Genomic DNA, 14,743 nt, shown 5'->3' on the forward strand with positions numbered 1-14,743 from the left:
AACCATTACTGCTGCCCTGCTACCTGCTTATCATTTAAGATGCAAATTGTCATCTCCCCTGGGAAACTTTCCCCATGATTCCCAGGCAGAAATATGGTTCCTTCTTTTGTAGTTAAAGGGGGGTTTTAAATGTATCTTTACCACAGTTGTTTTTGTTTATAGGTCTTTCTCCCATCTAAACTATGAATTGCAAGATAGCTAGTGACCTGTCTCACTCATGTTTGTATATCCTGTGTAGTTCCTACATCATAGTGCATACCTCAGCACATGTTTATTCTATAGAACATATTTAATTATACACATCTTCAGCTGACATCTGTATAAGGGATGGTTTGAGAAGACTATTATACTTACTGCATTTGGTCAGCCTCTCAAGTTATACAACAGAGGGTTGATGTGTCAAACAAGAGGACTTAAAATTTTAGGAGGCGAAGCATAGTATATTGCTGAGCACCGAGTGGACTGTAAGTTTGAGCTATCAACCAGCTGGTCTCCTTTTCGTTATGGTATTTTGTAAGTCCTTTGCCTAGGTGATCCATTTAGGTTTTGCATTTTCCTTCTGAGAGCTATGTCACTTTTTATGAGATGCAGTGAAATTAGTGGGAGAGTGTCCAGGAAAAAACATAGTGAGTATTATGTTTGATAGGAACCTCAGATCCAAACCTATCTAACAGGTTTCTGGATATTTGATGTCAATGGAATAGTTGGCTTTGGAACCAAAGTAAATACTGAGTGGGTAGAGGAGGCAGTGCACTGGATGGACATTACCAAGATTTTTCATTTTAGTGTCTACTGTATGTAGCTGACAAGGATGGGATTAGTCTGGCCCGTAGAGCAAGTGAAATGGAGATTAGAGGACAGAATTCTATTAATTTTAAATGGAATTACATATGACAAACAGATAGCCATTTGCTTAATGCAAATAATAATTGAGGGTAAGTACATAGAAAATAATGCTGCAGTGATTTAACCCATTTAATTGTATTCCAGACACATTCTGGAAATAGAGAAACTTAGTAAGATTTTGTGCTGCAATTGAAAGTTTTAGTTTTCAGCATTAGTTTGAGAGAGGGGTACCAAAAGGAAATATATAGTCTTTAATATTGTAATAAAGGTCTCAAGAAGATAAAAATAGTGAATTCTCTGGTTTAATTTTGAAAACTCTATATAATATCTATCTCTTTGTTTCTTAAGAGCCTATTCATTGAGAAGTGAGAGGGGAAATTGATATTTTAAATAAGTTGGTTTTTTCTTGCTCTTTAACATATAATAGCTCTTGGGGCTCCACTGATATTATTATTATTATTATTATTATTATTATTATTATTATTGTTATTTATTCCTACCATTTGAAGTTGATATTCATTGGAAGTTTTCTGGTTCTGTCTGCATGATGAGCAAGTAGAGGGTTCCTTGATCAGTAGAGATTCTGATAATGCAGTCAAAGCAGTGGTAGCCAGGATTATGAAAGTGGTGTCCACTTTGGGATTCAGGAGTAAGAAGGCACATGTTTGGTAATATGAAACAGTGTCAAGAGTTAATCTGGCATTACTCTCTCATCTCTCGAAAAAGCCAAGGTTTTTTGTTTTGTTTTGTTGTTTTTTTAAGCATCAGAATAGTGTGATCCTATATACCAAGCCTAGAAGATTAGCTCAGAAACCAATACTGTGTTTTCTCTCTCCCCTTCAGGACAGAGTATATTCCATTTGGGACCACCTCAACTACCTTGCCAGGCAGCACCAGCTCTTCATATGCTTTCAGTTTACCTTCTACTATGAAAAGGATCTTTCCTTGAATGTTCATATTTCACCTTGAGAAGGCAATATGTGTGTGTATGTATGTATATATATACACATATATACATATACATACATATATTTATATATATAGGATGGATTAAGTAGCTATAAATAAATATGACATAGTAGAAGAGTGGTTTGTGGGAGTTTTACTATATATACACATATATAATATTTTCCAGTCTGGTTTCAGACCCCGGCATGGCTTGGAGACAGCGTTGGTGTGTATGAAGGATCTTCCTCGAATGAAGGATTTGGGACAACTTTCCATGATGATTATATTAGAGCCTCAGCTCCTTTCGTGTTGGTCATGAGGTGATGCTGAACCGAATGCTTGAACTAGCAGGAGTGGCTGGGATTGCATTGGAGTGGTTCCGTTCATTCCTTCCGGGTAGGTACCAGCTAGTGACGGGTGAAAATGGACATTGAGGGTCTTCCTGTATGGAACCGCGTAGTTGTCACTCATTCCCCTGTTCATGTTGAGTGGGTTTGAGAAGACAACTGGACGCCTGAAGGCCAGGCAGTGTGATTCGAATGACTGTGTAGAAGGTTATGAGGGTGATTCCCAGATGGATGTCGCTCACATACGTTTTTTTCTGTTTTGTCAGTGTGCTAGTGCAGACTAGAATTGAAACTGAGAAGTGTGACTTGTTGGAAAGGGAAAATTCGGGAGGCCCTGGTGTGCTTTCTAATTCCTCTGTCTGAGTTACAGTTTGTGTAAACTGTGGCCATATTTTGACTACCAATTTATCTGTACATGCAAATCCTACCGCAACGTTAGATAGAAATGTTTTATTTTGCTTTTCGTTATATATCTGACCCTTCTTCCCCGTGAACGTTGACTGCATCTCCGTGATCTTTCTTGCTGAAGTTGTAGTCTGCTTGTTCACCCTTGTCCTTGGGGTTCTTCTAAGCGAAGTCGCCTGACTACATTAATAAATATTCTGGAGGGTGATGGCTGGGTTTCCCCAGTAAATGTTTTGCTTTATCTTCACTGAGAGCACTTCGTTATTCTAACCCTGTTTTCCTAAGAATCAAATTGGGTTGTACTTTTAAGGAGTTTTGCAGCACAAATACTGTCTCTGTTTCTCTTTAAATTGCCTAGGCATTTAAAGTTTTTACAGAGAATATGCTAGAGTTTCTTCAATTTTTGAGCATGTGCTTTAGAAACTTGGTGCCTTTTCTTGGCTATTGCTTATTTATGAAATATTACTTCAGTTATTTTCCTTCAGGGCAATGAAAAGCTTGCTGAGTGTTGAACATGGAGGAAGTTTATTAAGCCTAATAGTAGAATACAGGTAAAAAACTGAAAAGAAGAAACACAGATGTATGTGTCTGTAAATATCATTAGAACTGTCTGTTGAATGTCATTTTGGCAAAAGTGCAGGAAACTAACATTTATGCAGTAACTGATCAGTGTCAGGCACTAAGCCAAGCAGTTTCTATTTTTTAGTTCACTTAATCCACACAGTAACATTGAGAAGAAGTAGGTGATGTTTGTTCATTTTACAGATGAGGAAACTGATGCTAGGGAAGTTAGGTATTTTTGCCTAACTTCACACAGTTATAGGTGGAAGATCTGGTATTTCAGTCTGGGTCTTGCTGATTCCAAAGCTCATTCTTTCCATCACAGTGAAATGTTAAGCCACAGGCAAATGTTAGACTTGAAGTGGGGGTCCCAAAGGGGGAAAAAAAGAAGAAAAAGAATGCCTATCACACGGCCTGAGCAAACCAAGGAGGAAATGAAAGACAGGAATGTACTAGCATCAGGATTGTTTTGAAAATTTCTAGAGTTTTCTTGAAACTCAGTTTAACAAGCTAGGCGACAAATGAACAATTTTAGAATTACCAAAGGTTTGCCACTTAAGGGATAAATAGGTTTAGAACATTAGATTTTTATCTGTTTGGACATTTGTTCATTCTCTCTTTTGTTTTGAAAATGAAGTTGGGATACCCCACATTGGATCCCAGAATATTATAAAGATCAGTGCAAGGAGGCCAGTCAGGTAGTTAGTAATTATCTGAAAAGAGACAGCATTTGAAGACCAATTCCAGGTGTTTACTGTTTACAAAAGTTTTTTTTTTTTTTAATGTGTCTACAAAACTTTTCTATGTGGAACCCCAGCTTACCATTGCCTTTCATGTATAATGTGCTTATGACTAAAGATGTGAATATTTGTTTTCTGCTTAAATAGTAATATATCTGGGTTTCGGTAAATAGTTGTTTTCATCTTTGAATGAAGTTTGAATCAATACTATCAGTTTTCCTTTTCATATTGACAGGCAGCTTCTTCCCACATCACAATAGATTTATTTCAGGCATAGCCAGAGAGAATGTTGTCTCTGTGCTTATTATCTGGCATCTGGCAATAGGAAAGTACTGTATCATATATTAAAGTTGTTATTGTTATCCTAACGTGATATACTGTTATTAATTATGTTAATGGTACCTAATAAAACACCCCCCCAAAGGAGGTAAAGCTCTTTAACTGTAATGATTTTCAATTTCAATGATATGTTTTATCTACTAGTGGCTCATGAAGTAACAGTCATAATTGAATTCAGCACCTTAAGATTTCCTGACTTAGCTTTAGTGAAATATTGATTTCATGGAATTAGGTGGCAGGTGCATCGAGGAAGTATTTCCTGAAAGCTTTAAATGGCTATATAAAACCTCAAGAATATTAATTCAGGTTAAATGAGTGGGTTGGAGTTGTGCTTACTTAAGATGTTTGCCAAATGGCCAGAAGCCATGATATCTCAAGTTTTGTTTTTTGAAACATTGAAAAATGAAGGAAGGCAGATGACGGTTTCCTTTATTGTTGCATAAACATAGATAGTTCTCTATAATTCTAACAACTGCTTAATCAGTTACCATTTAGTTAGTTGATTAAATAGGGCTCCAGGTTGAAAATAATTTTTCTTGAATTACTGTGGCTCGCCAATTCTCTTCCTTTCTACTCCTATTACATTTACATATTTTTCTCCCTTTTTGTCACTGGAATTGTTGTCTGGAGGGTCTCTGTGTGTCTGGCTAGAACATCGATATTGCGGTAAAATAATGTACAGGAAATCTTCTTTTGTCTAAAGATACATTTCTCCCCATGGGTCATCAAAATGCGCATTTTTTCCTAAGGAAGATGTTTATTTCTGTAAAACAGAGGTAACGCATATATAACGTATTGGTACCATTACTTTTGGAATTTATTAATATGTATGTGTGTATAATTTTATAGTTCTCCAGAACCATTAGCCTGAAACAGCATTGTTTATTCTCTTTTTACATTTGCATTGATCTTAGGTATTCTTAACTTTATCTTACTGGTTTGTTTTTTTTTTTCTATATGGATGAGTATCAATATGGCCTGTAGGAAACATAAGCCTTTCTGCCATCCCTGCTCCCAACTTCTGCCTCTCATGAATTATATTTTCCTGAGGGTGAAATTAAAGAACTAGGTGTATTAAATTTCTTTTAGGCTTACTGCCAGATTCTTAGATGTATTTTTAAGTGTCAAAACTAAGTCTGGGGAAGGGAAGGATTCCTAACTTCACTGGTCTTTGTATTTACTCTTCCTTTCTCAAAGCATATTGTTTCCATAAGAGATCTTGCCTAGAAGTTAGGCCCTTTGTAAAGTTTGTTTTTACTTTATAATTCGATATGAATTCTATGGATGTGTTTCGTGCCCTTCCAAGTAACTATGATAGCTGAATTTCACAAATCTTCTATTTTATAGCAGAAAGCTGTGCTTATTTAATATCTTTCTATGGTAATAGTTCTAATTAAAGCAGATAACTACCGCTGAACAAATTGTCTTGAGAATATAAGTGGACAAAGAAAGAGGAAAAGGAGGAAGGAGGAGAGAACACAACTAAGTTAAGTTGACATTTGTTCTGTGGTGTGAATGGCAATCTTAACAGTAGTGGTGGGTGTAGTTAATTTTAGACATTTCCTTTATCAAACATTTAAAGGTAAAAATTTCCCCAGAGCCAGCAAAACTCTGAGCTGAATTCTTTTGACGTTCTGCTGACCAAGGAATTTCCCATGACTAGTACCAGATTCTTCCGCAGAGAAGGAATAGGAACATGAATCAGATATGGGCAGGAAAACTCTGCTCTTCTTTCTGAGCCATAGAAAGCCATGAAAAGTGAGAAATGTTTATTGAACATGTAATGGCGGTAGTTGTATTTTATGTTGAGGAAGATACATATGTGGTTGAAAACCTACCAACGAAAAGTCATACAATTGGGAGAAGGTTAGAAAAATTCAAATCTCATGTGTGAATCCACCTTTGATTGAGAAGTGACTTTCACGGTTAAAAGCTATAGAACAAAGTGCAAAGGAAAAGAAGATGGGCATAAGTGACTACAGAAATTTTTATGTGCTCATATCAAAAATATTAAGTCACAGTGGGGAAAACATTTTAAGTTAATATGCTGAAGGTATGATACAAAGAGACTATTAAAACAGTTAAGAAAAAAAAAAATGACCTCAGAGCATCATGGTAAAAGGACATGAACAAAAGAGCTCCAATGTAGAAAACTAAGGAATAAACAAGTATGTGGATAAGCATTTGATCTTACCAATAATCATAGAAATGCAAGGTAAAGTAACCACTGGAGATTGTTTCCTCGTTTGCCTGATGAATTAATCAGTCCACACACTTCATCTTGTCTCCGAATGATGTTTCCTGCTCTATGTTACTGGTGAGAGCGTAAACCAAAATAACTCATTTGAAAAGCCAGTTGGCTTTGCAAAAGGTCATTACATAACTTAAACATCCCGAATTAATAATGCCACTTCTGCAAGCCTATCTTAAAATATTTTTGAAAATAAGAAAAAAACATGTGCTAAGAGATTCATATTAATGCTGTCTCAGTTACAAAGGACATAATTTAAATGCCTACCAGTGATATCAGTGGTTCTCAAACTCGGCCGTAAATTAGAATCATTTGGAAAGATATAAGAAAATGCTGATACCTGGGCGCCACCCAGAAATTTTTACTTAATAATTAGTTTGGAGTTGCCTAAAGATTTTCATTAAAAGAATTGTCCTAAAAATGCTATGATATAGCCAGATAGAAAACCATGGTTTGAAACAAGTTGATAGAATATGTTTAACCATTTGATATATTTACAATGGTTTTATAGTATGGAGAGGGTATCATGTAAAATGAAATATTGTAATTCAATCCTTAGTCAAATTATAACTTGAAAATAGAAGCACACCAGTAAAATAGGCTAGAAGAAAATTTATAAAATGCTCAGAGTTGTTTTAAGGAGATTTTGAGTGATTGTTTTTCATCTTTTTATCCATTGACAGATAATTTTGTAATGTTCTTATATTACCTTTTAAAGAAAAACTGTATTTAAAAGAAAAATTCCTGCTGGTGAGATCTAGGTAATTTCCTATTTATAAGTTATTTCTACCTATGAATACAGAGATTTATTCTGACTTCTAAAATCATCATGTCCTGAGGTTAGAGTTACACTTCATTATTATAATGAAATCCTTCATAAGATTCTTTTTTTTCCTTTTTGTCATCTCAGAAATATTTTCTCATGTAGTTTTCTGACTGTTGGAATATAATAATCTCAAGTCAGTCATTTTTCTCTTTTTTTATTACTCTACATCTGTGCCTATCAGTTTTCACCTTTCTAAATATCACCTATATGCTGATGCTTCCCCAGTGTTTATCTCTAACCCCAGCATTAACTCTGTGATGCATGTATGTATCTGAATTTGGATGCATACCTTTAAATTAGCAAGTCCAGCACTAAATCACCATAGTTTCTTTCCCAAACCAATCTCTTCTCTATTAACTGTCTTATCTAATTGTACCACTGTCCCCGCCCCCCCCCCCCCCCCCCCCCCCCGCCTCCACCGCAGCTGCTAAAGCAATCCCAAGTTCCTTCTCCTGCCTTATCTCACACATCTAGTTAGTGTTTATGTCTCGCTGATCCCTCCTCACACTGTATTTCTTCTCATGCATTTCTTCACTCTTTATCCCCATCTCTGCCCTACCATCCTTGCTCTGGTGACGTTCTTGTCATCCTCCCTGCAGTCTAGCATTGAGGCTCCTACTTGATCTGTCTCTAGGCATGTCTCATTCTAGATCTATCCTCATGGTAACAAAGGGACAAGGGCATTTCCCTCCTTAGAGTCCTCTGAGGCTCTTTATCGTGTCTCGCATGAAGTCTAAGCTCTTGGCCATGGGATTTAAAGTGTGGTATAAATGTCATGTGCATGGCATGGTGTGTACATCTTCCCTCTGGAAGCTGATCCCAACCCTACTCTCCCTTCCACTCACTCTCTGGAAATATCAAAGAACTAATCATGTTTCTGTGCACCACATTCAGTTTTGTCCACCTGTGCCTTCTTCATGCTGCTCCTTCTACCTGGAATCACCTCTTCACCTCCATTTTGGATAGATTAACAAAAATTTAAGGATTAATACTGTCCACCATTTACCAGGGTGAGGAAAATAGTTATTCTCAGTGGAAGGTAGTTTAGAAGTAACTATCAAAATTTTAAAATCATCCTTTTAATCTAAAAATTCTTTTGGGAATCTATTCTAGGACATAGCTATACATATTTTCTCAGTCTGTTTGGGCTGCTTTAACAGAATACCATAGACTGGGTGGCTTATAAACAACAGCAATTTGATTCTCTCAGTTCTGGAGTCTGCAGCAGAGTCTAAGATCAAGGTGCCTGCAGATTTGGAGTCTTGGGAGGGCCTGCTTTCTGGCCCACTGGACATCCTACTTCCCATTGAGTCCTTATGTGGGAAAGGGGCAGGAAACTGTCTAGAGTCTCTTCTATAAGGACACAAGTCCCATTCACGAGGGCTCTATTCTCATGACCAATGACCTCCTAAAGGCCTCCACCTCCCCATGCCATTACTTTGGATACTAGGTTTCAACGTACAAATTTTGGAGGTTGGGGACACAAACATTCAATCTATACCTCATATATGTAAAGAAGTATATACCAGATTATTTAGTGAAGAACTATTTTAATGGGTAAAATTAGATACAAACCAAATATTAAATAAGGGAATACTTTAAAAATTTATGATATGCCCACTCTATGGGATATTAAAAGTACTATATGAATATTAAGAATATTCAGTAATCTGTACAATGTTAAGAGGAGAAGATATTCTGTGAGAAAATCTCCTGGTTGCGTTAATAAGTAAAAAGCATGTACCTATCAGTATGCACTGACTGTTCTCATTTGTATTGAAAATAAAATTAAAAATACCAAAAATAAATTTAAAATATATTAATACAGGCGTATATGAATGCAAATAGGAAAAGCTCTGGAAGAAAACATGATAGATCCTTAATAGTCATTATTTTAAGTAGGAGGTACAGTTGGAGGAAGTTGGGAAGGACTCATTACTTTTAAAGATTTTGTGTTTTTAAAGTAATCTCTACACCCAACATGGGGTGCGAACCTAGACCCTGAGATCCAAGGTTGCATGCTCTAGTGACAGGAGCCCTAAGAGGAGCTCGTTACTTTGAATTCTGTCTGATAATGTACCTTTACACTTCCCATATAATTTCCATGTGTGTATTTGCTTGCATAAAAATCTGTAAACCATAACATAAGTGGACACAAGGGAAGAATCTGATAGATTTCGAGAGAAGCCAAATTTCAGATAGAAGAACAAAATCATCAGTGATTTTCTGTTTTGAAAAATGTTGAAAATGCAATAAAATGCCACAGACCAACAACCAGTGGCTGGAGTTCACAGTTGTGGACATGTTGTCGTAGTTGCTTTGGATTTCTTTTAAATTAAGTCTAGCAGAAAGAACTGGAGCTTCTTTGATTTCCTTCTTTTTCTCAGAGGCAATCTGTGTCAGAGATTTTCTGTATACTATTGTAGCTCAGAAATTTATAGCTTTACTATGAATATATAGGTAAGAGTATATCTATGTCTATAGCTGTAATCCATCGCTGAATATTCAGTTTATTGACATTTTTTTTCCTCTTAAATCATGTCTCTTTGTGAACGTGCATGAGTTTTTCTAGGACCTATACCAAAAAGTGGAATTGCTGGTCTGTAGAGCATGCATACTTATGTTTTGTTTTGTTTTTCACTAGATATTGCCAGATGTCTTTCCAAATTGGTTGTGTCAATTTATATTCTCACCAGGGTATTTCATAGTTTCTATTTCTGGACATTTTCAAGCAGTACTTGGTATTGCCAAGGTTTAAATTTTGTTCTACTCTGTGAATTGTGAAATGTTACTTTATCAGCAGCCCCTGAACGTTTCGTGAGTGTCCCAGCCTGGTAGGGCCCTGTGAGGGGAACACAGAAAACCCTAAGGAAGTCGGTTGCCATTGAAAGGAGCTGGTTGCCATCAAGCAAGGTGATCAGTTAGATGCGCAGAGCTAAATGCTGCGATTGTGGGACCGGTTATGAAGCCTTTGGAAATTCAGAGATGATCTTGGACTGGAGAAGTGGCTAGAGGTTTTTAGGAGATGAAGGCAAGGGGACCTTGACAAATGGATAGGAAGAGAGGAGAATGGAAGGCATTGAAGGTGAAGAGAGCAGGAAGCGTGGCTGGAATGAATAGTAAGCAGTCACACCATTATGTGTTGTCCTTAGAACACATTAGGAAGTAGAGTTTTAAAGCATACCTATTTTCAACTCATCATTTTACAGGTGAGAAAATTGAGGCCTAGAAAAATGTGATCAGCTTGTAGAAATCATTTAGCCTATTAGACAAGTGTCCAAAAAAAAAAAAAAAAAAAAAAAAAGCAGGGGATTTATTGGCTTATTTAACTTGGACATCTGATGGGTTGATCTTCAACATGACTAGATAATGCAGGAGTCGAAGTGGTACCACCTTTCCTCACTCTTTTCTTTGCATGTTTTGCTCAGCTTTTCTTTGGTTAGCTTTATTCTCGGCAGGCTCTACTTGTGGAGGCAGAGGTAGACACCAGCTAATCTTTTTTTTGTACCTTTACAGCTTGTATTTCTATGGAAAATAATGTATGCTCTTTCCTCTTTCTTTCTCTATCAGTTCCCCAAACTCCCACCATTTGACCATTTAGTTCAGTCTGGCTAGCCTTTCCTAGTGGGGAAATTAGGACCATTTCACTAATAACAAACCTGGAATCACATTACTGAGGCGGGGAGAGTCACTAAGAGAAAGGAATGCATGGTATGCATGTATAAGATGGCCAGTGTGGCTGAGTGGAGTGTAGGGTATTTGACACCCATGATTATAGTCATAAATTAAAATAGACTGTGGATGATATTCATTGCCGGTCCACAAATGCATGATTGTAGCAACCTTTATAGTAGTGATCATCTCAACAAACATGTTCTGAGTGCATTGGTATTGCTTGTCAGATAGTACAAAGATAAATATATGCCTATCCCCTATGGAGTTCCCAAACTTGTAAGTAGTAGGGGCAGGAAAGTTAGAAGTTTAAAAGTGTTGATGCACAAGAAACTATGAGATATTCAAAGTGTTGAGATTGTAATACCCAGATGTCCTGGGATCACAAATGGTGTCACCATACAGGTGGTAGTTAAAGGTTTTATTTTTATTTATTTTTAATATTTTTTTTTTTATTTCAGAGAGAGAGGGGGAGAAAACGTGAGCTGGAAAGAGGGGCAAAGGGAGAGAGAGAGAAAGTGAGTGAGAGAGGGAGGCAGGGAGAGAGAGAGAGAGAGAGAATGAATGAATCCCAAGCAGGTTCCATGGTCAGTGCAGAGCCCAGCGCAGGGCTGTATCCATGTCCCTGGGATCATGACCTGAGCCGAAATCAAGAGTTAGATGCTCAACTGACTGAGCCACCCAGGCACCCCTAAACATTTTATTTTGAGTGATAAATGGAGCAAGGAGTGGGATGCAGACAGAGGGTTTCATACGAAGCAAACGAGAGATGGGAGACTGTGGAGGCACATGATTTACCGGGTTGGATCAGATTATAGGAGAGTGGTCTGAGAGTAATCCGGGAGGCGGAGAAGATGAGGTTGGTGCCAAGCACACTGTAGTAGGACTGTGATTCCAGCCTGGGAGTTTGTGCTTCTGAAACCACCATTTTTAAAATTAAATAAATAAAATCCAGTGTGTGGCCTTGCCTGAGGAGTCTAAGCGGTGTTTTTGTTTGTTAGTTGAATAGAAGCCTTGCTTTGGCACCAGTGGGTAGGCTGCGTGGGAGCAGGGAGATGTTGAAGGCAGAGCTAGGGGAGCTGTAGCACTGTCCACCGGTGACGCAAACGCTGCATGAATTAGGATGCGAGGAAGTGAAAAGGGAAACTGAGAGATGAACTTTGTTGAGGCACAATAATTTGAGGGGTCTGAGAAATGCTTCAGTCCTGTGTGATGAGGAGGATAGTGAGAGAAATAGAGGATCAGGAGGAAGATCTCCAGTGGGAGGATGAGTAAGATATTTATGTTGGGTAATACTGCAAATATATAGTACTTTCCGTTATATTATTCAATGCTATTTCAAGTCCCTGGGTATGTTTTTCAATTTTACAAATACACACAGTGAAAAATACTCATCACAGTACATTGTTTTTTCCACAGAGTAACACATGCTTTGTATACCTTTAAAATAAGATTTTAAGCATTCAGCTAATAAAATTAAACATTCCTGGGAGTTACAACTGCTAGGTAGATTTTTCTAATGATCCTAGTCATAAATATAGTATAGCATTTTCCCAAGTATATTTCTTGGCATACTGTAATAGGGTATGTTGCTAAATACTATGGTGGGAAAGATTTTTTTTTTTATTGCTTATGCTTAGGCAACACTGAGTTAAGGAGGTTTCTTGAGTTAAGGAGGATTTTTTTTCACAGACTTTATTATATAATAATGTATTTGGTGAGTTTGCAAAGCATACAGTATGCTGCTTTTCCAAAATTCATATGACAGTCTTTAGGCGCGGCACTTGGGACTAATATCCTATAGAACACATTCAGAAATGCTGTAGTATTAGCCATTGCTAACGAGTTGGGAGAGGAGGAAGAGTACACGTAGAATATAGAAATTTAAATCATTATTTAAACTAATTTATCATACCAAATAGAAGTAATGTCTGTTTTTTAATGTATGAAGTTCACCATTTTGTTTTGAAAGATATATTTTTTGGCCTAATTGAAAATATTCTCTTTGAGATTGTGGTAACGGAGAAATAGTATAAAGTCTTGAAGAGCCACCAGTGCCCATGGGTTGGTTGCCCCTGCATTAGAGTTGGTGACATAAGAAATTGGCACATGAACCCATCTCAGTCATCTTCTTGGAATAAACTAAGGATAACATTTAAATTTGAAATGATTTTCCTCCTGTCGTGCCACATGCCTCAAGGCTCCTTTCTCCTAAATCCCTTGTCATTTTGTATGTATTCAGAGAATTCAGCTGAGCTCAGTCTGCATTTCTTTTATGTGCAAAGCGCTGTCAGAGTGCAAATTTATTTCAAGATTAACTTGACACATATAACGTGCTCAATAAATGTTTATTCAATTAACGGTTTGTTTTATTCTTTAATGATCCAATTCTACAGAGTCCTCTCAGTCATGGACCTGAATTCTCTGCCATATTCTCTCAAAGTTCTTTCTTCTTTAATTTGCAGAGGTAGCATTACCTAAGGAAGATGAACGGCGATGTCATCTTCTGCAGCCTAGTTCTTAGAATAATGGAATCTACCCAGAGGGCGTCATTGCTATAGGTGGCATTGAGTGAGGATGGAACCAACCACGTTTATCATTTGCCAGCATCTGGCTTTTCTTTGTGTGTTTCCTTCAAGTGCTAAATTTTCTTTTTTAGTATCCAGGGTTAATTAAGTGGAGGAGGCAACTGTGGGGAGAAGAATGTGGGAGAGTGGAAAAAGCATGGGCTTTGGAATCAGAATAGAATTTGGATTTCAGCTGTATCACTTAGTTGTTATTTGACTGCAGTAAGATTTTTCACATCTCAGCCTCAGTTATATCTGCGAAACTGGAAATCATGCTTACCTCTCATGGTGGCTACACGGAATATAAATAATAGTTGTGAAAGCCCAGTCACATTCGAAATGCTCGGTAAATGGTAACTGTAATAACAGATATTTATTATTATTATTGTTCTTTCCCTACTACCTTTATTGCATATCTTATTTTCACTGTTATTCACATGTGAAAGGCGATGGGGTTGGAGTTTATGCATTCCACGTCTTCAATTATTTTTGCTAATGAAATCAAAGTGAAATTAGACCAAATCTTAACCTGAACCAGTTCTTCAGACAAGTTACAAAATACTTAAATTCTTTCCATTTGCCATCTTGTGTACCTCTCGATGTTGGTCTCTTTGAGGAGGAGGAGTATTCATAAAAATGATAGTTCACAATCTTTTGAACACTTACAGTATGCCAGACACATTTCTAAGTGTTTTACATGTTTTAAGTCATTGCTCCTTCAGAATAATCCCCTATGAAATAGTGACTCCTGTTACCACATTCTGTAGTTGAGGAACCTGAGACCCAGAGTGGTCAATTCTAAAGTCACACAGCTAGTAAATGGTCTAGCCTCCATTGAATTCAAGCTGACAGGCTCCAGAAGCCCCAGCCTTACTCCTTGTGCTCTGTTGTCTCTCCTGGTATAGCAGTGGTAACATGGCATGGGGAGAGACAGTTGTCAACGTCCAGCTATAGTGTGCTGTGTTGTTATTCAGTGTCTGGATTTGTAGATGCCTCACCTCAGATTTTAGTTGGGGGCCTTTAAAAATTATAATTTGGATTATAGGCTTTAATTGACACTTGTAGAGGCCTATTTTTTTCTCCTTATAGGTACTATTTTAAAATAACACTGGGCATACTTTTGTCCCTGTATTAATATTTTGGGAACCCTGCCTCCTAAAACAAAAGGTCACTTTAATGAATGTGGTTGGTATGAACCACTGTAGTCTACCTGGTAGTAGCTGGGTAAGGTCTCCAAAGTA

General features: G+C 37.3%; 1 protein-coding gene across 1 annotated transcript in view; it reads left to right on the plus strand.

The window, feature by feature from the left end:
- The window catches only part of LOC147575578 (putative Polycomb group protein ASXL3), a 54,913-nt gene extending 47,893 nt beyond the window's left edge, over nucleotides 1–7,020 (plus strand). Inside the window, exon 3 of the mRNA XM_086682705.1 lies at nucleotides 1,993–7,020. Within this exon, the coding sequence (XP_086538831.1) occupies nucleotides 1,993–2,113 (121 nt within the window). The 3' untranslated portion in view covers nucleotides 2,114–7,020. The remainder of the gene's footprint in view (nucleotides 1–1,992) is intronic.
- Nucleotides 7,021–14,743: the final 7,723 nt, after the last annotated feature.

Source organism: Puma concolor, chromosome D3, assembly GCF_028749965.1.
Source record: "Puma concolor isolate L17-30 chromosome D3, mPumCon1.1.hap2, whole genome shotgun sequence".
In the NCBI taxonomy this organism is placed as follows: domain Eukaryota; kingdom Metazoa; phylum Chordata; class Mammalia; order Carnivora; family Felidae; genus Puma; species Puma concolor.